The sequence below is a fragment of the Gracilinanus agilis genome, chromosome 1 (assembly GCF_016433145.1).
Source record: "Gracilinanus agilis isolate LMUSP501 chromosome 1, AgileGrace, whole genome shotgun sequence".
Taxonomy (NCBI): Eukaryota; Metazoa; Chordata; class Mammalia; order Didelphimorphia; family Didelphidae; genus Gracilinanus; species Gracilinanus agilis.
The window spans coordinates 635653020-635672628 of NC_058130.1; the positions used below are offsets into that span (position 1 = coordinate 635653020).

General features: G+C 35.8%; 1 protein-coding gene across 1 annotated transcript in view; it reads left to right on the top strand.

Annotated features, from left to right (window-relative positions):
* The window catches only part of CPQ (carboxypeptidase Q), a 552420-nt gene that overhangs the window by 427929 nt on the left and 104882 nt on the right, over positions 1 to 19609 (top strand). Inside the window, 1 exon segment of the mRNA XM_044668507.1 lies at positions 19209 to 19244. Within this exon segment, the coding sequence (XP_044524442.1) occupies positions 19209 to 19244 (36 nt within the window).

The window sequence follows — 19609 nt, forward strand, 5'->3', positions numbered from 1 at the left end:
ATTCTGATGAGTGCTTATCCAGCCTTAACTAAACAGAAAACAAAATAACTTTTTCTAAATTTAGTCATTTCGATCAGGCATGGATAGGCTGTGATCTTCATTGTTGAAGTGAATACCTCTATTAATATAATTACAGAGCCATTAGAATCTTGGAGTAATTATTAGAAATTTTGTTCAGTAATTATTACTGCACCAAAATCTCTCCCCACTCCTCCCCATAACTTACACTTGTTTTAATTCTGCCCTCTGGAGCTAAACATGTTTGGGTCTTATCGTGGATTTTTTGGATGGTAGAACTTCAGAGATTTGAAGACAGGCATTCCAGTCTCTAGGAAGGCATGTCCTTATTCCCTTCAAGCTTTCCTCATATGACATGTTTGGAGTCCCTCCACTTTCCTAGTTGTCCTATTCTGGAGACAGGCTGGTTTGTCAATTTTGCTTTAAAGTGTGGCACCTCCAATCAAAAGCAATTGTTTAGCTATTGTCTAGCTGGCACAGAGGGAGATTGTGGCAAATGGAGTATCCCTAACATGTTCAGGGAATAGTTCCCTGGAGAGAGCTATGCCTAGCCAGAATGCTTAATTGACAGGGAATCCTACATTCTTTGGATCCCTAGCAGTCCCTTAGCACACAGTAAAGGACCTAATGAATGCTTATTGATTAAGTTGGAGGATCCTAATCTAAATCTGTTAAGGATTATTAATTTTAGTAAAACAATGATTACTTTGGTGGTTGCCAACACTATTAGACTAAATGAAGGTTGAATTAGGTCTAGTACAAGGTCTTCTTGGCAAGTTCTCTTTCACCATGCAATCTCTTTGTCTTTTTCCATTCTCAGGTATCTGTCCTTCCTAATCCTTCTTTTCTCTTCTGAACTCAACAAACCACCAACATGAAAATTTGTATGTACAAACAATAAAAGGATTGTCTGTTGAATGTGAATCTTTATAATAATCCTCACTTTGAAAAAATGTATTATTTAATTTATTATGATGGTCAATGAGCTATTGATAAGATCAGCTGAGGAGATATAAATGATTATATTTGCTCACTTTATGATAAGATAAATCTTGCATATATTTATTCTCATGTCCTCCTGTAGAAGCCCAAATGCAAATCCCCAGGGATAGACAGTGGCACAGTGGAGGGAAATAGTGTCTTATGATTTTAACTTGTGTTCTAAAACATTTTTATTTTATGTAACAGGAATATGTATAAGTTACTCTTCTCATTCCATTAACACCAGCTAAATACAGAAAGAAAATTCTCTAATTACTTACTATTCACGCCTCTTAAATGCTCTTAGAGGCAGCTAATTGGTGCAGGGGATGGAGTACTGGAGACCTGAGATTAAATTTAGCCCTGGACACTTAACTAGTTGTGTGATCCTGGGCAAGTCACTTAACCTATTTGTTTCAATTTTCTGAACTACAAAATAGGCATAATTAGAGCACTTGCATGGTTTTACATGATTATTATGACAGTCAAATAAGACACTATCTATAAAATACTTAACACAGTGCATGCACATTTGTTGTTCAGTCTTATGTGACTTCATATGACCCATCTGGACTGTTTTGCCCTTTCTTTTCCAGCTCATTTTACAGATGAGGAACTGAGGCAAAGTTAAGTGACTTCTAGGTTCACACAGCTAGTCAGTGTCTGAGATCAGATTTGAACTTAGAAAGATGAGTCTTCCTGTTTTCAAGTCTAGTGCTCTATCCCCTGTGCCACTTAGCTGCCCTTGGCACAAAGTAGATGCTATATAAATGCTTATTTCCTTTCCTTCCATTCTATTAGCAAGTCTTCAGAAAGAAAATTAATGCTTGAGGTTGCAGTAGCAGTCCTGGGTATTTCCTGGGTCCTTTTGTTAGTAGGAATTTACCTACATATTTTACTCCCTCCATTTTAATGAAGTAACAGGGAGGATGGGACTTATTTGAGTAAAAATGGCAACCAATTTAAACTTCTATCATTATGGTCACCTGAAGAATGCAGTGGGTTCCTTGTTATTTCCAAGTTGAAAAATTTCCATATTAAAGCACATCCTTACTAGCTCCTATGAAGATATTTATGTTAATTTGCTATTTCACACAAGTCACTTCCATTTAATGAAATAATTATCTGAAAATTATATTTGTATTCTCTCCATTTCTACACAATGGGAATGTCAGTATAATTAGTCATTAGCTATAGTTTTAGCGAAACGAAGGTAGCTGCTTTGTGTGAGGGTATTTTTCTTCCTCTTCATTTCTTCCATTCTTGTCTTGATGATTTATAAAAGGATGCCTAAATAGGGCTATAGATTGGAACCCTCAGCACAGTTTGCCATACTGTGTTAACTGGCTAAAAGATGAGACGATAAAAAGGACTGAAGGTCAAAGCATCTCCAAGAATAAAAAGAGGGGGGGAAAACACTCAAAAACAAAAACAGCAGGTCTGGTGCCTCAGGCTTCTATTACTGTTTCTGTTTCTGAATGCTTCTTTTCCTCTCCAGGTTTATTACTTTAGCCTTTGGGTAGGTGAAGTCATTTTGAACATCGATCTCTTTCCAATCAATTGGCACCAATGGAATAACTCACAAGAGATGTTGTAAATAATCTGAATTATTAATTTGAAGATGTAGAATCAAGTTAGAGTACCAAAGGAATGGCTACAACACTCTTTCTCCTAACTTTGGTTGTCTTCTAGGCCAAGAACATCCCCCTTTCCCTCCACATCTCCCTGTTTTCCCCCAGATCATTGAGCCAGTATGTGTCAGAGTATTTCAACTCAGGTCTTTCTAATTTATCTATTATGCCATACTACTTCTCCCGAATTTGTGTTCATGCCAATCAGTCATTTATTATAAACAAGTATTAAATAAGCAGGTAGGTGGCTCAGTGGATAGAGTTCCAGACCCTCTTAATGAATTCAAATCTGGCCTCACACTTTTAATAGCTGTGTGGCCTTGGGCAAGTCCCTTAACCCTCAGTTTGCCTCAGTGTCCTCAACTATAAAACTATGAAAAATGAATGAAATGAATTTTTTAAAATGAACTAGAGAAAGAAGTGGCAAAAAATTCAGTGTCTTTGCCAAGAAAACACCAAATGGATCTTGAAGAGTCAGACACATCCGAAAATAACTGAACAATGACAATGCTAAAAAAGCAACTTACTTTGTTTCAGGCTCTGTGGTAGGCGCTGGAGATACAAAGAAAAAAAAATAAAATGATCCTTAGCATCAAGAAGCTTACCAAAAAAGGAAGAAGTTATTGTCAGCTTTTCAAAAACAAAGAATTTTTTTCATCTTCACATTTGTGTTTTTTTAAACCTGGACTTTCTGCTTTCAAATTATCCAAAAATTGTTCTTACTTCTAGCTTTGTTTGTTCCTTAGGAGGTGCTCTCTATCCGTAAGATAAATAGGAATTAAGGACTTATTAAATTCTGAAGCCCAAAAGCTACCTTTTTAAAAGAATTATCTGCAACAGGACAATAAATGACATCTCAATAACACCTAAAAATTAGCCTTCAGGGGACTGCTGTTTAGCTAACTTATGCTTGCAAGATGCAAAGAAACATTTAGACAGGTAAAATTTCTGCCACTGGAGGACTCTAAAAACAGGAGAGTCATCTGTCTTGTATGTTTTGGCCACAAGCCTTCCTGGAAACAAGAAGGTAGATTTGATTTTTTAAGGGCCCTTATGGTCCTAATCTTCCCTGGTTCTGTCCTTTTTAAAATCCTTATGGTATTTTCTTTGTACCTCTTTCAGGCACTTTCCTAGTCTACTTAGAATTCTTTGTTCAATCATTGTTTCTGTTGTGTCCAACTCTTTGAGATGTCATTTAGGGTTTTCTTGGCAAAGGTAATGGGGTAGTTTGCCATTCCTTCTCTAGTCCTTTTACAGATGACAAGGCTGAGGCAAACAGGGCTAAGTGATTTGCCCAAGGTCCCACAGCTAGGAAGTGTCTAAAGCTGAATTTGAACTCAGGTTTTCCCAATTCCAAGTTTGACACTGTCTCTGAGCCATCTAGTTTCTCCAACTTAGAATTCTGTTCAAAAGTGTTATATTTACTTGTGTAAATAGTTTCCTTTCCCAATCCCACTGGGCTATAAACTCTTTGAGGGCGGGAACTGTGTCTTATTCTTTTTTGTTATCCCTCTTAGTGCTTAACAGTGTGCCTTAAATTCTGGTTGATTAGCAGAACTTAATGTAGATCTTGTCCCTTGTTTGCTTAAAAACAAGATGAAATGTTTATTCTTGTGCTTTTTTTTTCCAATTATAAAAGGTTATGTTTCTGTTTTTATTTTCTTTTTATTCTGACAGAGGAGGCAGCTGGAGTTTTCCTAATGTGTTTGCCCAGAGTGTCTCTATTCCAATGACTTTTTTTATTGCATTTGGATGATCATAAGGTTGAGCCTCAGAATCACATCACTGAAAGGCCTTTTCCAAGGTCTCCTCTATTTAGAATATTTCTCTTCCCTCACCTTCAGACTTTTATTAGTGAACATTGGTTTGAAAAGCACATCTTTAGTCCAGCCTAAACATTTACTTGTCAGAGATTTCCAGAGATTTTTCCCCCCAAATAACAGCCCAAAGATTGATTTTGATGATGACTACTGGTTCAGTCACTCCACTAGTGTTCTCCAGGGGGATTCTGGAGGCTTTCTTTATGCACAAATGCACACAATACTTAGAGTTGCATTTTCACATCCTCCTGAGACAGCCCAAATTCGAAATTCAGGTAATTCCCAGTGACAGATGATGGCAATATGGGGTGATGGGGAGGGTGGAGAGTGAAAATCGGGAAGATGGATTGAGTAGACTTGTCCCTTATCTTCATCCGATGTCCCAAACATCTTCGATAAGCTAAACAAGCCAAAGTAATATATTCATTCATTTATAATTGGTCATTTCTGATGCCTCATCAAAATGTTTCATTTAAAATAATGAAAGTGGTTTAGTTAAAGTGATTTAAACATTGTACACAGAGACTGATATACTGTGGTAAAATCAAATGTAATGGACTCCTGTACTAGCAGCAATGCATTGACCCAGGACAATTCTGAGGGACTTATGGAAAAGAATGCTACCCACATCCAGAGAAAGAACTGTGGGAGCAGAAACATGGAAGAAAAACAACTGCTTGAACATATGGATTGATGCGGACATGATTTGGGATGTAGAATCTAAACAACCACCCCAGTGCAACTATCAACAATATGGAAATAGGTCTTGATTGATGACACATGTAAAAACCAGTAGAAATGTGCGTTGGCTACAGGGGGTGGGAGGAGCAGTGGTTGGAGGGGAGAATAAGAGCATGAATCATGTAACCATGGAAAAAACTTTTCTAAAAATAATAAATAAATAAATAAATGAAAATTAAAAATAAAGTGATTTACCCCGATAGTTTTCCATGACATCTTTGCTATTAAATAGTTAGAATTCATAAAAATACATGTTTGAATTTGGCTTTTATAAGGGTTTCCAACCCTGATACTCACTGGAGGATGGGCAAAGCAAAAAAAAAAAATGTAAAGGAAACATTTGTATGTCATTGCCATGCCTCTCCATTTTAGCATTCATATCTTGATTCATCTCATCACTGGAAGGTTAGCCATTACTTAATAAGTTTTGATAGCTTCAGCAACTTACTGCTAAGCACAGAAGAAAAGTATGATCTACTTCAGGGAATGTGTTACCCACATTGACAATTTTACAGATTCTTGGAGTATTTTTAAAAAATCTTTTCTTCTGTCTTTTAAGCCAATCTCCGTGGACAATACTCCTTTATTCAGTACCTCTCTCTTCTCATTCCCTCTCTCCATACCCCCATTAGAAGCCCACTCTTATGTTATCCTCTGGTTCTATGATTTCTAGGCAGTTTTTCTTTACAATTTCTTGAAATAATGATGTTTGGGTATTTTTTTTATCTTGCCTTTCAGTTCAACAATTATTATTGTTATATGTTATCTCTCAGTCAATTTACTTTTAAAAAACATATTATTTCTTTTTAGCATTCTTTTTTTAAAAAATTGAGTTTTGAATTTTTTCTTTCTATTCCAACTCTCCCCTACCTTTTGTGAAGGTGAGAAATATAATGTCAATTGTGCATGTGAAAGCATGCAAGGCATATTTGCATGTTAGCTGTGTTACAAAAAAATGAAACAAAACAAGAAAAATAAAGTGAAAAAATATGCATTCAATATGCATTCAAACTCCATCAGCATTTTTCACATAAGTCCTTCAGAATTTTCTTGGGTTATTGATCAGAATAGCCAACTCATTCACAGTTGATCCTCATACAACATTGCTGTTACTGTGTACAATGTTCTCCTGATTCTGTTCATTTCACTTTGCACTGCTTCACATAAGTCTTCCCAGTTTTTATAAAGCCATATTACTTATAGCTCAATAGCATTCCATCACAAACATATGCCACAATTTGTTCAGTCAATCCTCAATTGATGGACCTCTCCTCAATTTCCAATTCTTGTCACTACAGAAAGCTACTATAAATATTTTTGTACAAATAGGTCATTTTCCTGCTTCTTTAATATCTCTGGGATACAGATATAACAGTGGTATTGCTGAGTCAAAGGGTTTACATTTTTATAGCCTTTTGGGTATAGATACAAATTGCTCTCCAGAATGATTAGACAGTTGACAACTTAACCAACAGTGCATTAGTGTTCCATTGTTCCTATATCCCTTCCAATATTTGTTGTTTTCCTTTTCTATCATGTTAGTCAATCTCAGGTGATATTTACTCTCATTTCCTTTCCCAATTTGTGTTCTGCTTTTTGATTTTGATTTTTAAAGATCATTTTTGAGCTTTTTATATCTTTCTTTTGCTCTTCTAGGAATCTACCTTGAATTGTTTCTGATTTTCATTTTTTCTTTGAGACTTTGCTTCTAGATGTTTACAAATCATTGAGTTTGTGCCTTGAGGTAGCCTGTCACAATAGAAGATTTTTACACTTGGCTTCTTTTTGTTTTTTTGTTTGCTCATTTTTCTTCAGCCTATTTCTTGACTTTGGACATTATGATAGAGTTGAGCTCTGTTCATCTCTGGGTGGATTGGGGAGGGATGGTCAACCTGAAATTCCATACCTTGGTCTGTGAACATGTATGATTTCAGTGCTTCCAAGGTGATACGACATGGAAATAGATGTGGTCCCTGCCCTCCTGATCTGTTTTCTAGTCCTTAGTGAGTTATACCCTCTACTATCTCATGAGTATAATTGTTCTTCCTTGCCCTGGTATTGTGACGAAGAACTGTGTAATAAGCTTAAATAGCCAAATTGCTAAATCATGTCACCAGTTCCAACACAGGGGTTTCCTAGAATTGCTCTCTGACCAAATGATCAATCACCTTACCCTCCTAAGTATTTGATATAGATGGTTCTTTCAATGCCGTGTGGCCACTGACATCTCCAAGGCTAGTACCAGTCAGCTGGTGTTGCATTTCTGGCCAGCCCTTCCACAGTGTCTGTAGACTCTCTTAACGATCCTTGACTGGATCAATGGCCCACTGAATTGGCTTTTTTGCTTAGATTTTGATTTGGCATTTTCTTTGGTCATTTTATAGGATAGATTTTAGTGGAAATTTTTTAGTTGTGACATCTTGTATCACTATCAGTTTGTTAGGAGTGAAGTGAAGCATTATTTTGATTTGCATTCTTTTATGACTAAGGCTTTGGAGTCTTTGTAAGATTGTTAATAGTGACAGTTCTTTTGAAAATTGATTGCTTTTATCTTTGATCATTTATGTTTTGGGGATTGACATTTTTACTCTTAGATATTTTGTTAGTTTCCTATATATCTTGGATGTCAGATGTTTAGCAGATATTATTGCCATAAACTTTTTTCTGAATCATTTTCTTCCTCTGTGTTCTGAATTACATTAATTTTGTTCATGCAAAAATTTTTCAAAGAAAGCAAGAACTTGGAAAGTGTTGTACTTTTTTTAATTAAAGAGAAGATACTAGAGTCTGAAAACTTTACGCAAGTAAAATTGATGTTAATTCTTGCCAAAATTATATAAATTATATATACGCATATATATACACTATATTTTGGTATTATAATACCAAATTGATGGTTTTATATACTATGTGAACATCCAGAAAAAATGTGAAGATAATTAAGCGCCAGTTTCCCTTCAGCAAGAGCACATAATGCCAAATTAAATTTATTTTTATGAGATTATCAAAAGAGTAGATCAAATACCAGCTACCCTAGACTTCACTAGAGCATTTAACAAAGTCTCTCATGCTATTATTTATATAGATGAGATACAGAAATATAGGTTAAATATAGCACAATTGTATAGTTTTGGAATTAGTTGAATGACTCAAAGTTTAGTCAGCAATGTATTGATATCACCTTGGAAGTTTCTAGTGGAATACTCTCAAAGATTTCTTCTTGACCTTGTGATATTTAACTTTTTATTAAGGATTTTAACAAATATTTACTCTATTGTCTTTAAATTTTCAGATTATACAAAACAAAGAGGAATATGTCATCCAACATGGGGCATGACAGAGTAAAGTTCCAAAAAAACTCTTTACAGAATAGAAAAATGGGCCAAACCTAATAAATGAAATTTAATAAAGAAGAAATTCCTAAATTGTATTTTTAAAATAATGTAAAGAGATAGGTACCATAGTGGATATACTGTTGGACTTGGAGCCATGAAGACCCGAGTTTGAATCTTGCTACAGAAAGAATATACAAGGTCAAACTTTGTGACCTAGGCAAGTCACATATCTATTGCCTCGGTTTCATCAGCTGTACAATGAAGGGTTAAACTCAATGGCCCCTAAAATCTCTTCTAACTTCAAATCTATGATCCTAAGTTGAAGGACTTTCAGAGAAATTGGATGGGACTGAAGATCACATAATAAGGTGTGCAAATCATTTTATGGGGTTGGAGATGTTTAGCTTGGAGAATTAAAAACTTGGTAAAGGAAGAAGAAAACATGAAATATTCTCAGAACTCTGAAAGCCTTTCCTGTGAAAGAATGAATTAATATTCTACTTTCCATCAAAGGCAGAACTAGGAGCAGAGATGTATGTTGTTGATAGGCAGCTTTCAGCTCCATGACACCTGGAGTTATGACAAAATAAAGAAGAGAGCAGACGGGGGCATCTAGCTGGTTCAGTGGATTGAGAACCAGGCTTAAAGATGAGAGGTCCTGGGTTCAAATTTGACCTCACTAACCACATGACCTTGAGCAAGTCACCTAACCTCTACTCTCTGGCCCTCACTGCTCTTCTGCCTTGGAACTAATACACAGTATTGATTCCAAGATGGAAGATAAAGTGTTTTGGTTTTTGTCTTAAAGAAGAGAGTGTATATCTACTTGTCAGGATCCTGTAGAAAATATTCTTCTGGGGAACTAAGAGGCACTGTGGATAGCATGTTGGACCTGGAGTCAGGAAGACCCAAGTCCAAATCTGGTCTCAGATACTTAAAGCTGTGTGACCCTGTGTAAATCATTTAACCCCTGTTTGCCTCAGTTTCCTTATATGTAAAAGGGTGATAATAATAGCACCTGTCTCAAACAATTGTTGTAAAGATCAAATGAGATAATAATTGTAAAGTTATTAACACAGTGTCTGGTAAATAGTAAGTACTATATAAATGATAGCTATTAATATTATTAGAAATTATCTGTGAGGTACCCTCACTCAGAGATCCTATAGCACTGTAAAATCAATCTCAACAAGAAGATGCCTGATTTTTATACATTTAAGATTTTTTTCTTCCAGGGAGAATGAAATGATAAAGATATGAAAATAAGCTCAGAAAGGTTCTTAGAATTATAGATTTTTAAAGATATTGTTCTAGATATGTATTTCACTATGCGCTATCTTATTAGAGTCAGTTATCAGTCAATAAGCATTTAGTAAATATACCTACTCTGTGCCAGGTACTGTGCTAAGTGTTAGTGATAACAAAAAAAAAAAAAAAAGAAAAGGCAAAAACCATCCCTGTTCTCAAGGACCTCACAGTTCAATGGAGGAGACAATATACAAAAAAAACTATATATAAATAAGCTGTATACAGGATACACTGGAGATCATTAGCAAAGACATACAGAAGTAAGAAGAATCAAGAAATGTTTCCTATGGAAGAGAGAATTTTAGCTGGAACTTGAGGGGAACAAAGCTAGGAAGCAGAAATAGAAACAAGAATTTTTTGTAAGGATTTTCTCTCTACCCAATATTAGGCTTCCTTCTCTGTTTCCAACGTTTTTCAACCAAAATTATAAATTCACTTGATCTTCTCCTATTTAACACTGAAGAAAACAATTAAATTGTGTTTTATATTGTTTGCTGTAGCCTTGGAAGAGGAATTGAACCCTTTGAATTGCTGCTACATAGATACAAATATACTTAAATTCTCCGGGCACAGGTAGACACAGAAGATTCCCTTCATGATTTGAAAACAGAATTTCTTGCTTAACTTTATTTCTGCCATTTACTTAAGATGAACTGGTCACATAACCAGGTAGAGTCTGCAAAATCAAGCTGAGATGCCAACTATAACCCTGTTGTTAACTGGTTCAAATTGACAATACTTGAGATAATACTATAGCTCCAGTATTTATCATCATGCATATGCGTGCTCTCTTCCTCTTCCTTTCCTTCCCCCTCTCCCTCTCCCTCTCCCTCTCCCTCTTGCTCTCCCTTTCCCTCTCCTTCTCCATCTCTGTCTGTCTGTCTGTCTGTCTGTCTCTCTCTCTCTCTCTCTCTCTCTCTCTTTCTTCCCTGTACATAAAAAGTCATCAGGGTTCAAATAGGGTGGAGGCTCAGAGGAGAGGAAATTTTTCTCTCACTAAAATAGGTTTCCCCTGACCACCTGAAAACCTGAAATCTCCTCTCTCTCTCTCTCTCTCCCTCTCCCTCCCTCCCTCCTTCCCTCCCTCCCTCCCTCCTAAGAAATCAATGCTCAAAACCAGCTCAGTTATATGACTAGTCTTAAAAATACCAAAAAAAAAGTTGTATTTCTATCCCCTACTGTGTTAACATGAAGGATCCAATAAACCAAACCTCTGAACTGTTTTGCATCCCACTGGATGGATTCTTTTCATTGAATTTTAGAATCCCTTAAAAGCAAATTGTAGTCCAGTTTTTAAATGAGTCTTCATATTTTATTTAATTACAAACCTTCATCATAAATCAACTCTAAATCTCTTTTTTAAATCTTAAGTTTTCTACTTAAATTGTTCATTGTATGTTTTTATTGTTTTTCTGGCAGGCATAAAAGTTATTTTAAAAATAAATTCTGGAGAAAATTTCCCCAAGGTCATTCGGTATCCAAAATAGTTTTAAAAAGGGGTTGCTTATTAGCAAAGACCTCAGCTTCCAAGGGGAATCAAGTTAATAGATGGAAGGCTGGTACCTGTTGAGAGAAGACCATTAGTAATGTCATCTTAAAACAAACAGAAAAGAGGGATAAACTATCTGAAAAAAAAAACAAGCCTTATTTTTATTGGAAAAGACATTTGTGGGAATTCACATTATTCATGTTGAGATCTGTGTGCATGAAATCTCTTTTCTATTCTGTAGAGGAAAGACATATAGTTAGAATGTTGCCTTTCCTTTTTCCTACCTGATGAGACAACTCAAGGCAAAATGGTGGTCATTTTTTTATTTTGATCTTTTAAACTAACATGAGATTACTATGCCACCCATTCAGAAAAAGACAATAGGACAGTTGCTGAGGACAAACTATCAGTATTATGCAAGAATGCCACAAGCCTTAAAAACATCTGGGGGAAATTCTGATTTTAAAATAAGGACACAACTCTGAAGTAGAAATTGTTATTCTTTTTAAGGTTGAAGATAAAACCAAATTTAGGTTAAGTGATGAATGAAATAGCAGAAGGTTAATGAGAAAAATATCATATTGAATCTAGGCGTTAATTTATTTTAAAACTTGTTCTTTTTGAGTTATAAATAATAAAAATTAGTGGTTTCACATAAAATATTTTTCTTATCTACTTTATGTATGAAAATATTCTTTTTAAAATATTTGTCAAATTCAAATTTTTTTAAATTTAAAAATAGAAAATTCAGACACTTTATAAATATATGTATATAAATAAATAAAATAGTGTTCTTAGCATTGCCATACTTATCCAATTCTGATTTTTGCAAAAAGAAATAATTAGCATGCATAGTTACTTTCTACTAAATTATACCATTTTGTGTAGTAGCCCAAGTCTGAGGTGTAATTATTGCCCAATATGCCTCAGTTTCCTCATCTGTAAAATGAGTATAATGATTGATCCTATCTCTCAAAGTTGTTGTGAGGATAAATGAGAAGATATTTGTAAAGTTCTTTGCAAGCCTCAAAATGTTATAAAATGCTAGTTTTTATAAAAACGATTATTTTTTCTCATTGTCATATTGATAAGAAAACTGAGCCTGGGAACTGTTAAGTGACTTGCCCAGGGTCACATAACTAGTAAGGGTGTGTGAGATAGCATTTTAATTCAGGTTTTCTAAATGCCAAGTCTAATACCCTTATAGTCACTTAGCTACTTTAAGATAAGTGACTCAAGAACCCAAGACATAAAACTTCATTTCACTTCTAGGAATCTCTCTCATCTATTTGATTTCCTTAGAGAGAGGCCTACCTTCACTGAAACTGAATCAACTAGGAATACTTCAAAGTTAAATAATGAACTACCTGATCATAAGCAGCAGAATATGAAAACAGAGGTACTTGGTCCCTAGGCATGCTTAAGCTGTAAAAGTTTGGTAAAATATATAAACAAACATGAATCAAACAAACACACAACTCTTTTTAATAGTTTTCTTTATTCTTAGAAAATTTATTCAGATATTTTATTTTCTCAATTATGTGTAATAACCATTTTCAACACATGTTTTCCAAAATTAAAGGATCTAAATTGTCTCCCTCCCTCCCTCTCTCCTCTCAAGAATGGTAAGCAATTTGATCTGGGTTATACATATATCATGAAAAACATCGTAAGTCCTTCATAATTGTCCTGGATCATTGTATTTTTGAGAATAGCTAAGTCTTTCACACTTTATCATTCAATATTGCTTTTACTATGTACAATGTTCTCCCGTTCTGCTTATTTCATTCTGCATCAGTTCATATAGATTTTTCAGCCTTTTCTGAAATCATTTTGCTTCATTGTTTCTTTTAGTACAAAAGTATTCCACCACCAATATATGCCACAATTTGTTCAGCCATTCATGGTTTTCTTTATGATAAAAAATGAATCTGATAAGATACCAACTACACTAATTCAGAGATTTGGGTATTTAGGCAGTATTCTCAAAAGCCAGACTTATCTAATTGGGTTAGTAGAATTGGCAAAGAAGTCATAAAACTATTTTCTGCATATGACAGGCTGAAAAATGCCCATTAGGTATGCCTGGATTATAGGCTGAAACAGTATTCAAGGTTTATATTATAAATGCTCCCAGAGACCTCTATCCAAGATCTCAACAACCAGAGAAAAATGATAAAATTCCATTCTAGCTTCCACAGCCAGCTTTTACATTTTCTCTCTCTACTCTCTTAATTTTCTCTTCTATAAAAAAAAAAGAGCATCTTGATAAAAGTCACTGCTAAGAAGAGATAGAAAAAGAAATCCCATTTAAAATAATAACAAATGACATAAGATATTTGGGAGTCTACCTGCCAACATGAAACTAGGGTTTATATAAGTGGTTCCCAAACTTTTTTGACCTACCGTCCCCTTTCCAGAAAAAATATTACTTAGTGCTCCTGGAAATTAATTTTTAAAAATTTTAATAGCAATTAATAGGAAAGATAAATGCACCTGGGGCCATCACTGCACCCCTGGATCTCTGCAGCACCCACTAGGGGGCTGTGACGCCAACTTTGGGAATCAGTGGTTTATATGAATACAATTATGAGACACTTTTCATATAAAGAAAGGAAGATCTAAACCACTGGACAAATAGTAGTTGCTTTTTGATTAGGTAGGCTGAGCCAATATAATGAAAATAATAATTCTTCCTCAGCAAGTTTACTTATTAAGAGCCATATCTATCAAATTACCAAAAAAAAAATTATAGAGCTAGAAAAAAAATAAAATTTATCCAGAAGAACAACAGTGCAAGAATTCTAAGGTAATCAGTAAAAAAAAATAAAGAAAAGTGGTTGAGTGGCACAGATTTTTTTTTCCAATTATGGAAATAACTTTATCATACCATCATCCACACTGAATCAACCACATATGAGAAACTGTATGATGTATATAAGGTGGTAGGCTGCTCTCATTTTTTCAATCTAATATTCTCTTGGTTGATGGATGATATGGAACACAACAAAATTAGCAAAATCATTCAACCATCAATTTATTAAGTGCTATTTCCAGGTGTTGTGCTAGTGGCAGGGGAAACAAAACAAGCCTAGAGACAGGAGGTTCTGAGTTCAAATCTGGCCTCAGACACTTCCTAGCTGTGTGACCCTGGGCAAGTCATTTAACCCCCATTGCCTACCCTTACTACTCTTTTGCCTTGGAACCAGTACACAGTATTGAATCTAAGACAGAAGGTAAGGGTTTAAAAAAATTTTTTTTAATACTTTCCATCTCTAGAGAGAGAACTAATAAACTAAGTGAAGATTAAAGGAAATTTGTTTCACTTTATTTTTCTAGGGGTTTTGTTTTTTTTGGTGTTTTCTTTTGCTTCATGGCTAGTATGTTTTGCATGACTTCATGTGTATAATTGATATCATATAATTACCTTCTCAGGGAGTAGGGAAAAGGTGGAAGAGGAGAGAATTTAGAACTCAAATTTTTTTAAAATAAATGTAAAATGATTTTAAAAATAGAAATATTTAATGAAATAAATAAAAGTATCTTTTTTCAAAAAAGAAAGGTCACTACCAAAGGAAGAAAACAGGAAGAAAAGAAATTGAGTTATTTTATGGGCAGAAGGCACAATGTACACTACTTTCTCATAGATAGAGATAGGGAGAGCAGATATTTGCTTTAAAAGCTGGGTGGAAAGCTGATAAATGCAGATTAAACTCATCTAAGCTACAGTGGGGTGCTGGTAAATAACACCTAAGTTGGGGAGGTGTGCATACAACACAGTTTTAAATTTAATCCGCATTATTAACATTTTTCATGTCACTTTCTTAAAACTAGACAATCAACAAAACAATAAGTATGATTTCTAGCATTTCCTGATTTCTGAGATGTAAATGCTCACACTGAAAACTTAACAATTTGCTCTACTTTCTAGCAGGCTCCTGCATGTTCCTTCCTAAACATCATATCCTGAAAGGAAAAAAAAAGCCCAGAAAATGGTAGGAAAGAGATGAAGCCTTGCTGAGGGAAGTTGTTAAAATTCTGACCTTAAATAGGCAAGGTATAAGTAGATGGTTTGTGAAATCCAATGGGCAAGAAGAGGAGAAAAGAAAGTAATCAAAGATAAGTGGGCCCCTACTCATTGCATTAAGGCATGGGCAGGAAGTTTTTAAGTGCAGATCAAACACACTTGAGCAAGTAAAGGTGGAAAAAGCCCAAGAGAAAGGTGGGAAAGTCAGGCTTCATCCAGTGAAAGAACCCTTGATACAGCAAATTGTCAATGAGCCATGAGCACTAGCAGCAAAAAAAAAAAAAAACAAAAAACTGGGGAATCTCAGCTCAAGCAAAAATAGAGGATAAAAGCAGAGTCCCAGGCATCCACCCAGAGCTGAATACATTCATGTTTCTGCTAGTGCCAATTAATAACTACAGGTACACAGCATCCAATTTGGTATTTCAACTGGGGGAGAAGGTGAAAGGATCAGGGAAAATGCCTCCTACTCTCCAGGTTATCGGGAGACTGAAGCATTCCTTGTTTTCCTTCTAGAATTTTTAGTCATTTCCCTTCTAGTCCAATGAATGAGCAAATGAATAAAAAAGAACTTACTGAGAACTCACTATGTACCAGACATTGTGCTAAGTGCTGCTGTTACAAGTAACTCGGTTGGCACAGTGTTACTATAATGAACGGATATTCTAATAAAAAAGAGAGCACATATAGGGGAGCGATGGCCAGGGAACCAAGTTTTGATCTGTGGAGTAACAGGGATGATGAGTTGATTCATGGAGCATTCAGCTAATAGGCTCTTTCCAGAATAAACAGTAGGGTCGATTCAATTCAATTGTATCCAAAATGAGAGAGACTGGGAAATAAATTGGGGTGGGGGGAGAGTTGGTAGGGAGTGGGAGAGTCTTTGTACAGGCAGATGGCTGGGGTGGATGACTGCATACCATGAAACTCATGGTCTGGTGTTCAGGGGGCCAGTCAGTTGAGGAGTGCTAGGAAAGTTTGCTTTCACTTATTTAAGAATCAGCAGAATTCAGCCTCAAGGTCCTTTGGGGACTAGGGGAATGTTTTCTAGGTCAGGACCTGATGGTGCTACTCCAGGTGGAGAAAAGCAGGGCAGATGCAAGGTGGCTGAGATGGGCTGCCAGATGGGGCATGAAGCGTAGTTTGTTCTGATGCCAATAAAGAGGCAAAGTTATGCTCATTTCCTCACCAGTCAAGATGAGAAAACAGACAAAACATGCTTCCAAAGTCAGAGAGGAAATCTGCCATATGTTGCAGAATCTCAGTCAGAAGGAGAATAACTCATACTTCAGTCCTCCGAAAGGAGAATGAATAGACTGCCTCAGAAATTAGTGGGTTCTCTATTAACGTGAAGTCTGCTAGTAGAGGTTGACCACTCCTCTAGGACATTGAGGAAATGAACATGCTATTTCATCCCTATTTTAAAAGAGAGTCCTGTTCAGGAATGAGTTGGATCCATTGACATCTGAGATCCTTAGTATTGTCTTCATTACTATGTAATTCTTGGCCCCTGCAGAGATACTTGTTATGACCCTATGGACAGATCACTCTAAAAACAAACAAACAAACCTTTCTTACCTCAGTTCCTCATCTGTAAAATAGAGGGGAAAAATAACTGGTACTACCTGCCTCATAGAATTACTATGAGGAAAATGTTTTGTAAACCCTAAAGCTCTCTATAAATATAAGCTGCTCTTATTATTATTAGGGTGTCAAGATGCGGCATATAAAGCCCTTAAGTTCCAAAAAGCTTTCCCACTGAGACAATTTGCTTCTTGCTTTATGGGCCAGTGAGAGCAGGGGCACATCGCTAATGCAATCCCAGATTCAATTGGAGATTCATCTTCTCCAATACTGTAGTGATTCATTCGCCTGGTTTTATATTTTAACAGCATGAGATTCTTGCCCTAAGCTACTGAGAACCCAAGTATTTAAGGGAATGAAATTTTCACCCACAGCTGTGAGCTTCAGAATCCTGATCCTTCTGCTGCTTTTTGACATCTGTTTTGAGCCTGTTCTCTCTCCTTCCCATTTATGCCATCTTTGTTGCTTCCATTGTGCTGGACTAAAATTAGAAACTCAGATTGACATTATTGCCATGTGAGTCTTTCTAAGTACATCAGCTGAATATCCTGGTAATTGTCTTCTTTCTTCCTTTTTTTTTCCTGCCAAACAAACACTTGGGATTTTTAGCATATGTTTTTGCCATATTTCTCCATAATCTTCTTGGTTTGCCATTGTTACCATAGTGATCTTCGCCGAGGATTGATGTGGGTTTTGTTTTTTTTTTTGTTTTTTTTTTTTAAGTTTAAAGAGTGATTCTTTGAATGTAACCAGCCTGTAACCAGCATGATAGGAGTATTCATTGAGATCGAGGCAGTCTCAGATGGCATCCTGGAAAATTGCTGGTCAACACAAATTTGTCACACATAGGCAGGCATCAGATCTCTGTATATATACCTAGAATACCAATACTGGAAAGAGAACTCAAGAAATCACCCATTCTCCTCTCCTGTCTGGAACGAAGACCGATCTTGCATCTCAATAGATGTCTTCAGTTTCAGCCCTCATGTAACAAATAGCACCATGACCGCCCATTATCCCAAGCTAAAACCAGGTTAGCTGTCAAATAAAAATAACTTACAGCTCTCCACTTTGTCATCATGCTTTTTTTTCCTGCCTCTTTGTAAGCAGGACCAAGGTTCAAAGCTGAGCACTGGAGACTGTGTCAGAGAATCAAATGCTGAGCCACAGGGTATAAGTATCTCAGCAGCTAGCCATGGAGGGAAACACTATTCTTGGCTTTGTCTGGCAGGGAGATAACTTGTTGCAAAACAAAGAAACATTACTCAACCTCTGAGAAGAAGCACAGATTGCTAATTCTCTCACTCTTCCTCCCTTCCACTTCTCTCATTTGAACTGGGAATTCCAGGGTCACAGTTGCAGATGGAAAAGATGATGTGTGGTGACTCAGCACACTTACCGTGTGAAAGTATGCCTTTGGAAACTCAACTTGAGGCAGACACCTGACCAAACATCGCTGATGTCTGTAACATGTTTGTTTCTTAAGGCCAAGCCAATGAATTTTGTTGGCCTGTTTGAGACTGATGTTTCATTCTCAAGTGACCAGATGAAGTCAGGATTAACTGGAAGGTAGTAGGAATCCCCTTGTCTTTGGATGGAACCAGAGGAACCTGGCTAGTATACAATGAAATAAATACTTTAAAACAAAGAAGAAAAATCTAGGGTTTAAAAAAAATCTCCCCAAAGGAAGAATCAATTGAAAATTCTAATTCTGCAACTCATAGGACTCATATATAAGAATCCTTTAAAAACACAAGTAAGCATTTTCTAGAGCCTAATAAATACTACTAGTAGTAGTAATAATAATAATAATAACAATTAGCTTTTCTATAGCTCTTCAAGTTTGAAAAGCATCTTACAGATATTAACGTATTTGGTTCTCGCAACAATACTGAGAGGTAGATGTTTTATTATCCCATTTTACAGAAGAGGAAACTATGTCTGAGAGAGGTTAAGTGACTTGCCCAGTGTAATACAACCAAGAAATGTCTGTGGCAGAATTTGAACTCAGGTCTTCCTGGCTCCAAGTCCATCATCCTATCCCTTGAGCCAATATTTATTTTAAGGGTACTTCATTGATTTAATATGGTATTCCATTTTTAAAACAAGACTATTCATATTAGTTATATTATATAAATATTAATACATATATTATATTATGTATACTACACCTAGTATATATAATATAATATTAATATATAAGATTATAAATATAATATTAATATGGTTACCAAATTCTCTGGGGAACCAGTTATCTGACCCGAAGAGACAAAGAAAAATTTAAGGGACTTGACTCTGTGGCAAGCCCAGGTCACAGTTTTTTATCTTAGCTTGTGGAAGATTTCCCACTAATCATCATAGAGAATGCTAACCATTGCAGTAACTGCCCAGCAGACTGGGGTAAAATGAAGGCAATGAATTACAATTTCACCAGCTCTTAATTAGTGTCCTGGCTTAAAATGCAGATTTTAAATGGACATAGAGAGCAGCTGAACTAATAGCTGATCCGGGGTCCATCCTACACCTCTGTATATCTATTAATTTTGTCAAAAACTACCCACCGGAACAAATCCAGCCTCAGCTTGTTTCATTCAGCAGTGGCAAACTCAGCCCGGTTCCAGGAAGAAATAAAATATTCAGTTACATAAAATATGTTTAGTCCAACACCCAGAATA